Source organism: Impatiens glandulifera, chromosome 4 (assembly GCF_907164915.1).
Source record: "Impatiens glandulifera chromosome 4, dImpGla2.1, whole genome shotgun sequence".
Taxonomy (NCBI): Eukaryota; Viridiplantae; Streptophyta; class Magnoliopsida; order Ericales; family Balsaminaceae; genus Impatiens; species Impatiens glandulifera.
The window spans coordinates 8,627,994-8,643,581 of NC_061865.1; the positions used below are offsets into that span (position 1 = coordinate 8,627,994).

At 31.0% G+C, this 15,588-nt stretch overlaps 2 protein-coding genes across 2 annotated transcripts; one reads left to right on the forward strand and one right to left on the reverse strand.

Annotated features, from left to right (window-relative positions):
• Positions 1 to 5,542: 5,542 nt before the first annotated feature.
• On the forward strand, positions 5,543 to 11,911 carry LOC124933786 (abscisic-aldehyde oxidase-like). The gene is made up of 9 exons (XM_047474230.1): positions 5,543 to 7,142; positions 8,174 to 8,424; positions 8,846 to 9,055; positions 9,146 to 9,364; positions 9,562 to 10,536; positions 10,953 to 11,048; positions 11,187 to 11,285; positions 11,353 to 11,542; positions 11,611 to 11,911. Exons 1-9 carry the CDS (start codon positions 5,762 to 5,764, stop codon positions 11,823 to 11,825), a joined length of 3,636 nt encoding a protein of 1,211 aa, XP_047330186.1. The 5' UTR covers positions 5,543 to 5,761; the 3' UTR covers positions 11,826 to 11,911.
• A 1,626-nt stretch (positions 11,912 to 13,537) lies between these two features.
• Positions 13,538 to 14,440, reverse strand: LOC124934651 (putative F-box protein At1g67623). Its single transcript, XM_047475172.1, has 3 exons — positions 14,283 to 14,440; positions 14,043 to 14,202; positions 13,538 to 13,933 (listed from the first exon to the last, which is right to left on the reverse strand). The coding sequence occupies exons 1-3, from the start codon at positions 14,438 to 14,440 to the stop codon at positions 13,538 to 13,540; spliced, it is 714 nt and encodes a 237-aa protein (XP_047331128.1).
• Positions 14,441 to 15,588: the final 1,148 nt, after the last annotated feature.

Sequence of the window (15,588 nt, forward strand, 5' to 3'; positions counted from 1 at the left end):
TTAGTAAACTGCTAGAAAAATAGTTAACAAAAAAACGAACGTTTAACCGGTCGGAATCGTTAGAACCGATTAACCGATAAAATGAAATCGATAAATTACCAGTTCGGTTAGGTTTTTGTTTTTTTTAACCGCCTATTAATTTGAAAAACACTAATTATTTTATACAATATAAAAATATAATTAATTTTATGGTTAGTGAGTAATAAGTGGTTTAGTTAAAATATGTCAATATCAACTCCACACTAATAGGTAAGTTGTCTATTCTTTCAACGATTCAAGTATTCAGCACTTATAAAGCATAGTTAATTAAGTAGATATATTGTCTATTTTTATTCTTTAAAAAAAAGGTAAACTCTAATATATTTTTGAAAAAGATTAATATTTAAGTAAATGCTTATAAACCACTATGATATTTGTAAGCCTGCGCTTATCACGAGTGACACATTACAATACGAGGGATCGCGGGATACCTCGAGTTTCGATGCGTTTTAACATTGGTTTACGTGACAATAAACGTCTTTTAAAAGAAAACATCATTTTAAAAAAAATTAAAATATATTTGGGAGCTTTAGAAATTAATTATATAAAAATAATTATTATTGTTTTCAAATTTTAATAATTTGGGGGTCAAATAATAATTTAACCAAAACTCGGTTTAAATTAATTAAACATAACTAATTTAAAAGATTATTTATTTAAAAACAGAGTCGCCAAATTTTTTAGAAAAATTAGTAAAAATGTATGTGTATTAACATATTTTATACTAGAGTGTCTATAAGGGGTTCGTATTTTGGTTACGCTCGAGAAAGAACTTTCGCGCTATGTCCTTTACGCCCGTCGAAAGACGATTTTATTTTTAATATAAACAAAAGTCTGGCTATTTCAAGATTTATTTATAACATTTATTTTCTTTAATTAATAGTCTGGGGTCCTAGAAAAAGATCGGCTTAGATTACGCAAATAATTGTACAAAATTATTTAGAAGGGTGTACTTGCGATTGCATTAATATAACACTAAGTAAAACTCCTAAAAAATATCAGAAAAGTGTTAAAATTTAAAAATAAATTTCAAATAGGGCCTTAGCCAAAATATTTGTTTAGGAAATATCCCGAAAATATTTAAATATCATTTTATGACCTTTCAGAATTATTTGAAAATGGATTGGGGTTCTAAAATTACAAAAATAATTTTGGATTTTGAAAAGTGGAATCAAACATGCCTTAAGACCAGAGTTTAGGGTCTAAGTCCGATTTTGGTGATCTGGGCTTGGGCTCGGTCTAGACCAAGGTGGTATGGATTAAGGCTTGGGAGCATAGGTCCATGGGTTTGGGGTTCGGTCTTAGGTTCGAGAAGATCGGTCTCGAACTCAGACTACTCGGTCAAGAGACCGGAGGGCTCGGTCATGGTGTTCAAGAAGGTTGCTCCTGAACACATGATGTTCGGTCCTAGGTTTGGGAGGGTTCGGCCCTAGGTTCAAGAGGCTTGATCTCGAACTCAGACTACTTGGTCGAGGGACCGGAGGACTCGGTCCTAGGTTCGAGAAGCTCGGTCTCAAACTCGGACTACTCGGTCGAGGGACTGGAGGACTCGGTCCTAGGTTCGAGAGGTTTAGTCTCAAACTCGGACTACTCGGTCGAGGGACTAGAGGGTTCAATCCTAGGGTTTAGGAGGGTTGGTCCTAAACTTAGGTTGTTCGGTCCTAGGTCTGGGAGGGTTTGGTCCTAAGTTCGAGATGCTTGGTCTTGAACTCGGATTGCTCGGTCGAGGGACTAGAGGGATCGATCCTAGGGTTCAGGAAGGTCGGTCCTAAACTCAGGCTGTTCGATCCAATGTCTAGGAGGCTCGATCCTAGGTCAAACCTTTCGGTCTGAGGTTATAAACCTCGGTTGGATTCCTCGGTCCTTACTCAAGAACACTGGTCTTAAGTCTCGGTCCTAGCTTAGAACACCGGTCATCGGTCTTAGTCATAACTTAAAAACATCGGTCCTTGGTCTTGGTCCGGACCGAAGATTCTCGGTCCTATTTCTCGGTCCCGATCCTACAGAACTCGGTTGTCAGGGACCGAGTGTTCTTGAATTGGTCAAGAATTATAGGTGTTATAACTTTTGATATAGATCATGGAATCATGATCGGTAAGTTACAGTCGACTCATATGATTGTTGAGATCAAAAACCCTAACCTTAATCATGATCAATCGATCTATACAAAGATTAATTTCTAAAAATTGTTTGTAGGTCAAAATTTGGGATCTTTTGAATTAGGCCGTTTCAATGTCTAATTTTTGTTACATTAGCTTTGAAATGATAAATATAGTTGAACACAGCCAAAACAAAAACATTATAGCATCACTGTAACAATTTTTTAAGATGAAATTCAAACTCTTTTTTTTTCAAAATTTCAGTTGGATCAAACATGATCGGGATAATGTTACAATGATATAGAAATCATCCTAACATGTTTACATACATGTTTAACAACTATTTGAGTCAAAATCAAGATTAAAGCTCAAGAACATGAATTTTAAAAAATCCAGAATTTCAATTCAATTTTTCGTTTGTTTAGTTTAAGGTTGATTTAATCAAATCTCTTTCAACAGAAAGTTCATCTAACATTTAAGGATTGATTCTAAACAAATAAATCATACAATTGAACCCTAGAACAGATCAAACCGATCAAACTTAGAAAAGTCTAATTTTCAACTACAAATCGAATTACAAAGGTTATGGATGCTTACTATCAGTTGAAGAACACTCCAAGGATGTATTAAAAGCTTTTCCAAAACCAAGATCGTCGAAGATGATTTTTACAAAAACCAGTTGTTGGCGAAATTTGAATGTTTTGATTTATGTCATAATGTGTGATGTTTGTTTGATGATTTAGAAGAAGGATAGTTGGGAAGTATTTATACCCTAGTTAGGTCGGTTGATGGAGCTCAATTCAACTTCAATTTGATCACTTGAAGTTTTATCCATAATTATATAGTCTAGTTCTATGGTAATGTGTCGATTCTAGGTATATGACTAATGATGGTGAGGATAAGGCAAATAAGTGGAAGAAAAAATGAAGGGATAAGGTGGAGAAATGATAGAGTTATTCCTTTTGGAAAATTGCCGAAATTCGCGTACAGGAATTCGCGAAGAAGACGATCAAAACGACACCGTTTTGATTAGTCCAAAACGCACTGTTGGCGTTTCGTGGCATTCCGTTTGCGTCTGGGTGTCTGGGCTCAGGCGTTAGCGTTCCGTTAGTTGTTTCCGTGTGGATCGGGCGCACGCGTGCTCCGTTACAGCGGAGTGCGTAGCTGATTCTTGGGCGCCGGATGAAAATCCAACATTGATCTGATGGCTGATATTCTGGCTGCAATAATTAAATATAATTTCGGCGACACCAGATTATCAGTTTTAATTTTTATAAAATGGTTATTTGAATTCGAATTTTAATCCATTTCTTGCATTTTTCTTCACCAAAAATTTTACAAAAAAATATTTCTGAAAACACAATAAAAAGTATGTTCATTATTCTTATTTTGGGTATTTATTTAATTATTTTAAACTATAAATTATATATAATTTATGTTTAAAATCATATTTAAATAATTTCAACTCCCCCTTAGGTTTAATTAGAGTAAACTAAATACAATATTTTAATTTCAAATTATTTTTGGATTTTTATTTAGAGTTTAATTATCACAATAATTAACTTTAATTTGATCTTTAATTTCTTTATGAATTATTTTGAATTTAAAATTTAAAAATATTATTTTATTATTATAAATAATATTATTATTTGTAAATTAGGATAGGTTAAATTTTCATGTTTACACTATTATTTTGCTTGATCTTAAATTATTTAAAAAAATAATTATAATAATTTAGAAAAATTATTATTTTGTTTAAATAAAAGTAGTTAGCTCCATTCATCCTTTTAAATAAAACAGCTTGATTTGAATACATACAGTTAGAATTAACCAAATAAATAATCTTAGTTTATATTCAAATAAATAATCTTAGTTTAAAATATAAATTCTCAATTTTTATTAAAAATATTTTAAATTAAAATAAAGATAATAACCATAATTCTCATGGAAGATATGTTGTCTATTATTTATTCTTTAAATATAAGTTAGCTTATATTACTAAAACATATATTAATTTAGTATAAGCTATTAAATTATTATGGTTCATTTAAAAATAGTTTTTAATCAAGAGGCTATTTGATATTATTTTCAAATAAGTCATTGTCTAATCATAAATGATTTTTTCTTCAACAACAACAAAATCATTATTTTTTCTAAATTTGTATCTAATTTCTAAATATTTTGAATTTTGAATTAATTTAAAACAATTTAAAAAAAAAAATGATGGTCACAAATGGAGTCTAGAGTAAACTTTAAATTTGGATCTCTAATTTATACATCATTTATTTTATTGTGTTGGTTAAAGTTTAATTCATTCACGGAACTCTTTACTTTGCATCACTTTATAAGCAATGTCTATAAGAAACTTAAAGTATTGAACAAAATAGATATAGAGAATTTGTGATGGCACAAGAAATCGGGAGAGAAACTCTAGTTTTCGCGATTAATGGTGAGAGATTTGAAGTATCTGATTTTGAACCTTCTATTACTTTGCTCGAATTCTTGCGTCGTCACACTCGTTTTAAGAGCGTCAAACTCGGTTGTGGCGAAGGTAACACATATTATCTCTATTCTTGGCTTTGAGCTTGTAAAATTTTTGGTTAAAATAGTTCCATTTCTAATAGGTTATTTGAAATTATTTAAAATAAATAAATAATTAAACTATAATTTATATTTAATATTTAAAATATTATAAATCAATTATAACTAACTAATTTTTTTTGAGGTGAGATTAGTTAGATTCATATATAAATAAGTTGAACCAATAAGTTGAATAAACACACTTAATAATTTTCTTTTAAATATTTTTTTATAAAAAAATAATTTGAATACAATAAGTTGAGAAAAAAGACACTAAAATTAAAAAAATAATATGTATTTTTATTATTAAACTTAAAGAGGTTTAATATTTGATTCTGAACCATACTATTAGATTGTATAAATCAAATTTAATTTTTTTTCGAACATAATTTAAATAAATTTGAATTTAAATACGATTTTGATTTGCTTTTCAAGTTTTTAACTCTAAACAAAACTGAAAATCGAATTTGATTATATATTTTATTTCATATAATTAAATAATTATGTATAATTTATTAAATAATATATTAAAAATTCGAATTCGAAAACCAAAACCAAAACATTACGTGGAATACTGAATATTAGGAAGTAGAATATTTACCCTAAGTGTCCTTAGGCTAGAAAAGAGGATAATGTTAAATTTTGCGATACTAATATATTTTTTTGATACTAATTTATTTCTTAATACATTACTTTTAAAAATTATTATTATTAAGTAAATATTTTTTTAATATTTTGTTTTTCAATTTTTCAATTTATTTCTGCAAATACATTTTTCATCTTCATCATCTTCTTCATTGGGTTGTTTCCATAAATATACAGGTGGTTGTGGAGCTTGTGTAGTTCTTCTCTCAAGATACGACATTTTCAACGATCAAGTTAAGAGTTTCACAGTAAGTTCATGCCTTACACTTCTTTGCAGCGTCGATAAGTGTTCCATCATCACAAGCGAAGGTTTAGGGAATACCAAAGATGGATTTCACCCCATTCACGAGCGATTCGCCGGATTTCACGCTTCTCAATGTGGGTTTTGCACTCCGGGTATGTGCATGTCGCTTTTCTCCTCCCTTCTCAATGCAGACAGCAGTCCTCATGAGGATGATGATCCTCCTCCTTCGGGATTTTCTAACCTCACTGCTTCAGAAGCGGAAATGTCTATCTCTAGTAATCTCTGTCGTTGTACTGGTTATAGACCTATAGCTGATGCCTGTAAATCATTTGCTTCTGATGTTGATATGGAAGATTTAGGTCTTAATTCCTTTTGGATAAAGGGAGATAGTAGTAACCCGAAAGCTGATAAACTACCATTTTATGACAGAGATAATCAGATTAACGTTTTCCCTCAGTTCTTGAAGAATGAATTGGGGGTTTTAAAGAGACAATCTTGGTACACACCAACTAGTTTGTCGGAACTTCAGGTTACATTGATATCCATCTTGGCTGAAAAAGATGAAAGAGTGAAATTAGTTGTGGGGAATACTGGAATGGGTTATTACAAGGAAATTGTCCCATTTCATAACTATATTGATCTGAGGTATATACCCGAGCTTTCTGTAATCAGAATGGATCAAAATGGGATTGAAATTGGAGCTGCTGTAACAATTTATGAAGCTATTTCAGCTCTTAAGAGGGAAAACGAAGCAATGGGAGAAGGCGAATCGGTGTTTGTAAAGATCGCGAACCACATGGAGAAAGTTGCTACTAGGTTTGTCCGAAACTCGGCTAGTATTGGTGGGAATTTGGTAATGGCTCAAAGAAAACATTTTCCTTCAGATATCGCCACCATACTTCTCGGAGCCGGATCAACAGTGAACATACAGATGGATTCTAAATTCGTGACAGTTTCTTTGGAAGAATTCCTGGCATGGCCTCCATTAGACTTTGGGAGTGTGCTTTTGAGTGTTCGAATCCCGCATACTAAAATTGGAAACGAAGTCTTTTTCGAAACCTATCGGGTATCGCCACGGCCATTGGGAAATGCATTGGCATATATCAATGCCGCATTCTTAGCTGAAGTTTCTCGTTCTGAAACCACTAATGGAGTAACTATAAATAATATTCGATTGGCTTTCGGGGCTTATGGAGTTGAACACGCTATAAGGGTTAGAAACATTGAGGAGTTTTTAGTTGGGAAGAAGTCTTTACAACTAGAAGATCTATTGGAAGCTGTTATAATGCTGAGAGGTAGTATTATTCCTGAAGTCGGTACTACACATGCTGCTTACAGGCGCAGCCTTGCTGTTAGCTATCTTTTTGACTTCCTTTATCCATTAATTAATGCTGGTGATGATTTCGAGAAGACAATCAACATTAATGAAGATCCAGGATTGCTTTTATCTGGAAGCCAGGTGGTGGAAACGAGTAAGGAATATTATCCTGTAGGGGAGCCTATTGTAAAAACTGGAGCTACCATCCAAGCATCTGGTTAGTTTTTCGATCTGTTCATCTGTATCAATTCACTATCAGTCTTTTACCTTCCTATAACTTTTATATACTAAGTGAAGCTATCTTTCATATCATTTTAGGGATAAAATCTCAATAACAACACAAGATTACTGAATTCATTAAAAGCCTTGTCACAGTTGCTCAATTTGTGAACTCTATTGAAACCCCATAGCATTTTGTTACATTCTTTATTACTTCAATAATGGGATTTCCCTTGGTTTCTTACATGGTCTGGGGATTTTGGGTTAAAACTATTTTCTTTCGTTGCTTTCACCATTGACTTTTGTAGTCTTTCATTGATAGATGGCTTTATTGTGCCAATTAGTTTTTGATTTTTATAGCACATATTGTCGGTCAATGCTGTTTCTTGCTTTAGTTATCATGGGGGCAAAATGAAATCATTGAAGATAAATTAAACTAAGCGTAATTACAATTATTTTATCAGTTTCCACATAATTGAATTTCCAAAAGTGACTTCTTGCAATACAAACCATGTTTTAAGAAAAAGATGGAGAAGGCCTCGACATGAAGCTAGATTATAACACTAAAAAACATAACCATTAAATCTCACCTCAAAGCAAAGTCTTCATTTTAAGATCTCCCTTAACAAAAATAAATGCATAGATGATTGACCTTCAAAGCTAAAACCTCAATTCAACATAGTCGATTAAATTTTATGTAGAGTTCCAGTTTCATTTTTAATTTCTATTATGTAGAAGTACATTCTTAACACTAAATGATATAATTTCTGGTTGTTGTTTTATTGTATTCTTGTTCTTCTCTTCTCTAGCTACTTGGTAACATAGTTAAGTAAATAGACGATTTGTTATGTAAAACAACATTCTTATCACCATCATTGACATAATTTCTCTTGTCTTGTTATGTTCTATATTCTTCTCTCCTTGATAACTAAACATCATATGGCCTAATTTCACCGTTTTCCATAGTAATGAAGTTTTCAATCACTACAAAGGTTTGATATTGTCAATGTTTTTTGGATAATTTTGTAGGTGAAGCTGTCTATGTTGATGACATACCTTCCCCACCAAGCTGCCTTCATGCTGCATTTATTTATAGCACAGAGCCTTTAGCACGAGTGAAGGGTGTCAAAACTATTTCTGAGTTTCTACCTGTGGATGTTATTACCTTCCAAGATATACCAATTGGTGGGGAGAATGTAGGAGTGAAGACTGATTTTGGTTTGGAGCCATTATTTGCAGATGAACTCACTAGGGCTGCTGGGCAACCTCTTGCACTTGTGGTATTTCCATGAATCCTTTTTTTCGTGATATATTTAGTTTGTCTTATTGAGGTCAATTTAAGAAGAAAATAATTCTAGATAAGAACAATGAGGAACGGAATAGCCGAGAATCTGCTCTTATTGAGTATTATTGCTTTTGGTAATTTTGAAATTGTATATAAATACCAAAATCGTGTAAAAGAGAATAGGAAGTTGTAAGATAATAGGGATTCCAAATCTTTCAATTTCGGTTTTGGCAGCTCACTGTGTTACTGCCTCAGCAGTCAAAGCTGACGTGGCAGTTAGTGTGGCGTTCATGTAGTATTTTTAACTATTAATGCCCCATCCATAATGTGAACAAAATGAAATGGGAAATCCATTATAGTTCTTAAACAGATCATATTATTGGTCCATTTACTTAAGATATGAACTCTATATATAGGTGTCAGACACACAGAAGCATGCTAATATGGCAGCCAGCAGTGCGATGGTTGATTATGACTTTGAGAATCTTGAGGCTCCAATTCTAACAGTTGAAGATGCAGTTGAGAGGTCTAGCTTTTTTGATGTTCCGCCAAATATATATCCAAAGCAGATCGGTGACTTCTCGAAAGGAATGGGTGAAGCTGATCATAAAATTCTCCATGCTGAGGTACATCCAAATCATTTTCAGATATTTTTAATCTTTCAACTTTTCACATCATTCTCTATTTTGCTTGCTTGTTCAACTTTCATCATCCAGATTAGACTCCCTTCTCAATACTATTTCTACATGGAAACAAATTGTGCACTTGCTATCCCAGATGAAGACAACTGTATGGTCGTCTACAGTTCTGATCAGGCTCCAGAGTATTTACATTCTGTCATTGCAATTTGCTTGGGTGTTCCTGAGCATAATGTCCGTGTGATTACAAGAAGACTTGGAGGCGGCTTTGGTGGAAAGGCTATAAGATCTATGCCTGTGAGTATTTGGTGGAAAGGCTAAAATATTAAAGCTTTTTCGAGTATCTATCTGGTTCTTTGAACAATTTATGATGCTCACTTGTATTATCAACTCACTTAGTTTATTCGGAATTAGTAACTGGAAATGTGACTGTGTTTTACTTGATTATTTTTATGAAATTAAACTTATTTTTAAAGCATTTAATTATTTTTTAGGTATCTACTGCATGTGCACTTGCTGCATTCAAATTACGGCGCCCTGTCAGAATATATGTCAACCGAAAAACCGACATGATAATGATAGGAGGGAGACATCCTATGAAGATTACATACTGTGTCGGATTCAAATCCAATGGGAAGATCACTGCCCTTCATCTTGACATATTAATTAATGCAGGGATCACTATAGATATAAGCCCCCTTATTCCACGCTACATTATGGGTCCACTTAGAGAATATAATTGGGGTGCTTTATCATTTGATATGAAGGTTTGCAAGACAAATCTTTCGTCCAAATCGACAATGCGGGCCCCGGGGGATCTCCAAGGATCGTTTATTGCTGAAACCGTGATAGAACACGTGGCATCTGCTCTTTCCATTGAAGTTGATGACGTGAGGAAGAAAAACATGCACACTTTCGATAGTCTTCGTAATTTCTATGGGGTTACTGCAGGTGAGATTCATGAATACACTTTGCCCTTCATATACGATAAATTGGTGGTTACTTCACATCTGGACGAAAGGATCGAAATGATAAAGGAGTTCAATGGGAATAATACTTGGAGGAAGCGGGCTATCTCTCTAGTGCCTATAATCTATGAGGTTACTGTGAGCCCAATCCCCGGGAAAGTTAGTATCCTACAGGACGGTTCTATCGTTGTAGAAGTTGGAGGGATTGAAATGGGTCAAGGGCTTTGGACAAAAGTAAAGCAAATGACTGCATTTGCCCTTAGTTCAAACCTATCTAATGCAGATGATGATGATGAAAACCTCTTGGATAAAATACGAGTCATACAAACGGATTCTCTGAGTCTTGTACAAAGCGGTTTTACAGCTGGGAGTACTACATCGGAGTCGAGCTGTGCTGCCGTGAAACTTTGTTGCGATATTTTGGTGGAAAGACTGATGCCGATTAAGAACAGATTATGGGAACAAACGGGTTCTGTGAAATGGGAGGCGTTGATTACTGCGGTATGCTCTTTCCAACATAGCTTTCATGTTGATGATTTTGTTGCTTAGATAATGTGCATTTCAACTGTCAATTGATTTTCTTGTCTCGTGTATATCGAGGGTGTAGGAGAAGACCTTAGAATAGCATGTAAAAGACTATATCCTTTATCCCCAACGTAGACTGTTATCATTTTTGGAGGCATATAGGTAGTTAGGATTTCAACTGTCTAACCCACCTGGTAGTTCAAATAACAAGAATCTTGGACTAAGGGACTTATTGCCTGAAGGTCTCAATTTCGATTCTAATTGAAATCAACTGGATTGAAATGAGGTCATGTGGGGGCGGGTTATCGAAAATAAAAGATTTGAATTGTCAAACGATTACTTTTAGAAGTATATAACAGTTTTGTTGTTTACTACATTGATGGTATAAATAGGGACATCTTGAATCAGTGAACTTTGCAGCAAATGCTTACTATGTGCCTGTTGCTGGAACTGGTGACTACCTTAATTATGGCGCTGCTGTGAGTGAGGTATGAACTTGATTGAGATCCTTATAAAGTAATTTGGTTTTCTGGTTGAGTTTTTGTTGTCTCTGTTTCGCGTTTTTAATGTCATTGACCTAATTTGAATTATTTTTTTGAAAAATGGTGTTGTTCTTGGCGTTGCAGGTGGAAATAAACCTATTGACAGGAGAAACAAGAATTCTTCAATCTGATATGATTTATGACTGCGGACAAAGCTTGAATCCAGCCGTTGATTTGGGACAGGTACTACATATCAAAACCTTAACTAATACCTATTTTTGCTGAAATCATAAGAGTTTCCTTTTTTTAGATCGAAGGCGCGTTTGTACAAGGAATTGGCTTCTACTTGCGCGAAGAATATTTAACGAATTCAGAAGGTTTGGTTATTTCAGACAGCACCTGGACCTATAAGATCCCATCAATCGACACCATTCCAAAACGGTTCAATGTTGAGATCCTACACAGCAATCATCATAAAAACCGTGTTCTCTCTTCTAAAGGTAATTAATTACTTTTTTCCAATTCATTTAAAATCTATAAAAAATGTTACACTTATTGTACTTTGCAGCTTCTGGAGAGCCACCTCTACTTCTAGCAGCATCAGTTCATTTCGCAACAAAGGCTGCCATTAAAGAAGCCAGAAAACAGTTATCGTCTTGGAGGCAAAGAACAGATTCCTCGTATTTTCACTTGCCAGTTCCTGCCTTGATGCCGGTTGTTAAGGAACTATGTGGGCTCGACAATGTCGAATCCTACTTAGAAAATCAGATTTCCCGAGTCTGACATTTCATACAAATGAAAGCTAAATATCTATATGAAGCTATATAATAAAGGAGAAGCTTATTATTGTGTGTCAAAACAATAGTTTTATATATCCTTTCAATATGTGATTTATTTGAAATTGTATGAGGAACCTTATTGTGTCATAACAATATATATATATAAGAATAATATATGAAGTGTTACTTTCACTTCATTTTAAAATTTTAAAAGTCTTTTTGTTTTGATTTGTTAAGATTGAGATTAATATGATTGAGATTCAGCATAACCTAAACCCTAATTGGGCTATGTGGTTAAAGTATTTTGGTTTGGGAAAATTTCAACTCGTTGGTTTTGGTTTATGGATCATTATTATTAAGATAATATAATTATACATAAAACTTGATTAAGAAAAAAATGTCAAATTATTAAGAGAAATGTTTAAACTTGTTAACCAAATTAAATAATTTTTAAATTTTAACCACTATATGTAGGTAGCCACTAAACCGCTTTTATCGATTTTATTTATACCTTTGAGTAGAACTACCTGCACATTTTCGAAACTCAACTAAAAAAATTTCAACATATAGAAAGGCTTGTTTACAACTAACAATTGAAGTCCCTCAACTCAGGTTCTCCCCTTAAGTTACTTAAACATTTTAAATAAAGAATTAACCCGTGATATTTTATTTCTTAAGAACCACTGTTGTCACTTAAATTACCCTATTATTAACGAAAATTATGTTAGATAAAGTTATGATCTGTACAAACTTTCAATATGTGCTCTCTATTAAAGATTGAATTAAAAAATGTACTTTAAAATCAATAACAATTTTTTAAACTTATTTTTGTTTCACTTTATCATATTCCTCGTTCTTATTCCTTTCTATTATTGATTTTATTTCTCATGTTCATATTCTTTCAACTTTTGATTTGATCATATTCTTTTTGTCTTTTCACTTTATCATATTCTTCCTGTCTCATTTTTTTTAGTGTTTCTTCTAGGACGTCTCACATGATCACGTTTTAAAGATTAAAACTTGTTCAGATTGAGGTTATTCTTGAATTATAATTTTTGTGATTAATACTAGTTTAATCCATAAACTGGAATTAAGGACAACTATCTTATTGTTATATATGTAGAGTATTTTTTCTTTCAAATAATATATATTTTACTTACAAAATATTATTCTCTTAAATAATCTATATTAGTTTATTTGAATGATCAATTTTTTTTTGTATATTTTTTATAAAAATAATATAATATATTTATAAATGCAAATAACTTTTCCATCAAACAAGGCTTTATTTACAGATTCCGTTGTAGTTATCTTTTATATTTATGATTACATGGAAATAGATAATATAAATATTTGCATGTATTTTTCATATATACGAACACTTTAATCTAATTAGATTTAACTTTATAACTAAATGACCACAAATCATTAAGTCCGTATTATAATTTAAAAAAATAAAAATATTATTAACCTATAGTTTAATAAAATAACATTAAGCTATTCACTAAAAAATAATATTATTATAACTTAAGTCACACTAACACTAATGTTATGGTAGCATATTAACTTTAGATAAAATAAAATCATATTAATACAAGTCAAATAAAAATCATCAAAATATAACAACCTAATTATTTTATTGAGATTAAACATAAGAATACAATTAAAGCTAGTTTTTCTTTCATAAGAAAATAATAAAAAAATCGATAAAAACATTCAACGATCAATTCCAAGAGAAGACATTAAATAATCAAGCTCCCTGTCGCATTTGCATGCCTTGCATTCTACATTATCATCACCATCGTCAACTGGCCACGTAAATCTCCACTTCTTTTGATAGTTGTTGTGATTTAAACAACAAACCACATCTTTATTCATGATTGTCGGGATATTCGTCCATAACATGTATATGAAAAGAACCATCTCTTTACGACACTTCCATAATATTCCTTTAAGATTATTTTGGTTTAGAATTTCAATCCCTTTTTTATTTGATTCTGTATCTCCAAAAAGAGAGATAATTCCAATTACATAGAGTGCTCCCGCATGTCCATAATTTGCCGCCTTTTGTAAATAATCCACACTAGTACCTTTGTCGCTAAAATAGTCCACCTTCACAAACAAATAAATTAAAACATATAATCACTTAATATAAATATATATAAATAAATATATATATATATATATATATATAATTATTCATATCCAACAATTTAATTACCATTCCTTGTCTATAAAAGGCTTCTGAATTATGACATTGTATGCATCGTTCTAATAGAATTTGTTGTTTATCTTTGTTCCACGGAACTAACTCTATACCTTTTAAAGACATGATTTGATATATAAAATCATTGTCGCCTAATTCGTTCAAGGTCTTGCAGCTACAAGAATTAAGAAAAAGAATTAAACGTTATCAAGAGAAAAAAGATAAATAATTAAATATGTGTTTGTTTATTCATACACGGTTTTTGCCCTAAGAAAATCAGAATGAGATGATGCAGATAGAGAAGCTAAGATGTCGATCACCAAATCATTTGGGAGGGAAAGCATGTTGGTCATAATCGATGATTCATCTCTATTGTAGATATCTTCTCCCTTTATGATTGTTGAATTCTCCATCAGAATAAGAGATAAATTATCTTTGTTCTTTCGTGAATATATATAGAAAAAGAGAGAAGAGAGAAAGTCAATATATAAATAAGAAGAGTCTATACATATTGAAATATTAAAAATTATTTGGGTTTAATCAATTAACTACATCCAAATTCATTGTATTTTGCAACATGTACATTGAAACAAATACAATATCAAACATCTATAAATGTTTATATTAATCAATGAGTCTCTTCGGATTAGGATTAGGAAGTTATATATATAAGTTCAATGGTTTTATATACTGAAAGATAAAAAAATTAGTAATAATTTTAGGAAAGATAAATATTATTATTATTATTATTATATATATATATATATATATATAGTCTTTTTAGATATATTATAAATATTTATATATAAAATAAATAAATATGTAATATTATATATATATATAAATATAAATTAATAATAAGACAATATATTTTTATATAATTAAAAAGAAAAATAATATTTATGTAAAATTAATTACAAAAGAATATATATATATATATATATATATATATATATATATATATATATATATATATTTTAAGAGAAAATTTAGATGATTGAGTCTTACTAATTTTGAATTAAACATTATTTTTTTTATATATATATTTGGGTTATTTAAAAATTACAGATTTAGTGGTGATTTTGAGGATTAAAAATTTTATATACAGAGTAAAATGTATTAATATATAATGATAATATTTTTTTTTAATTAAATATTATTTTAATATTTTAATTAATTAATAAAATAATAGATAAAAGAGATAAAGAATAAATATAAATATAAATATAAATATAAATATAAATATAAATATAAATATAAATATAAATATAAATATAAATATAAATATATTTTAATTGTGATGGTTGAATTCTCCATCAGAATAAGAGATAAATTATCCGTGTGTTCTTCGTGAATGTATATAGAAAAAGAGAGAAGAGAGAAAGTTAATATATAAATAAGAAGAGTCTATACATATTAAAATATTAAAAATTATTTGGTTTTAATCAATTAACTACATCCAAATTCATTGTATTTTGCGACATGTACATTGAAACAAATACAATATCAAACATCTATAAATGTTTATATTAATCAATGAGTCTCTTCGTCTTCGGATTAG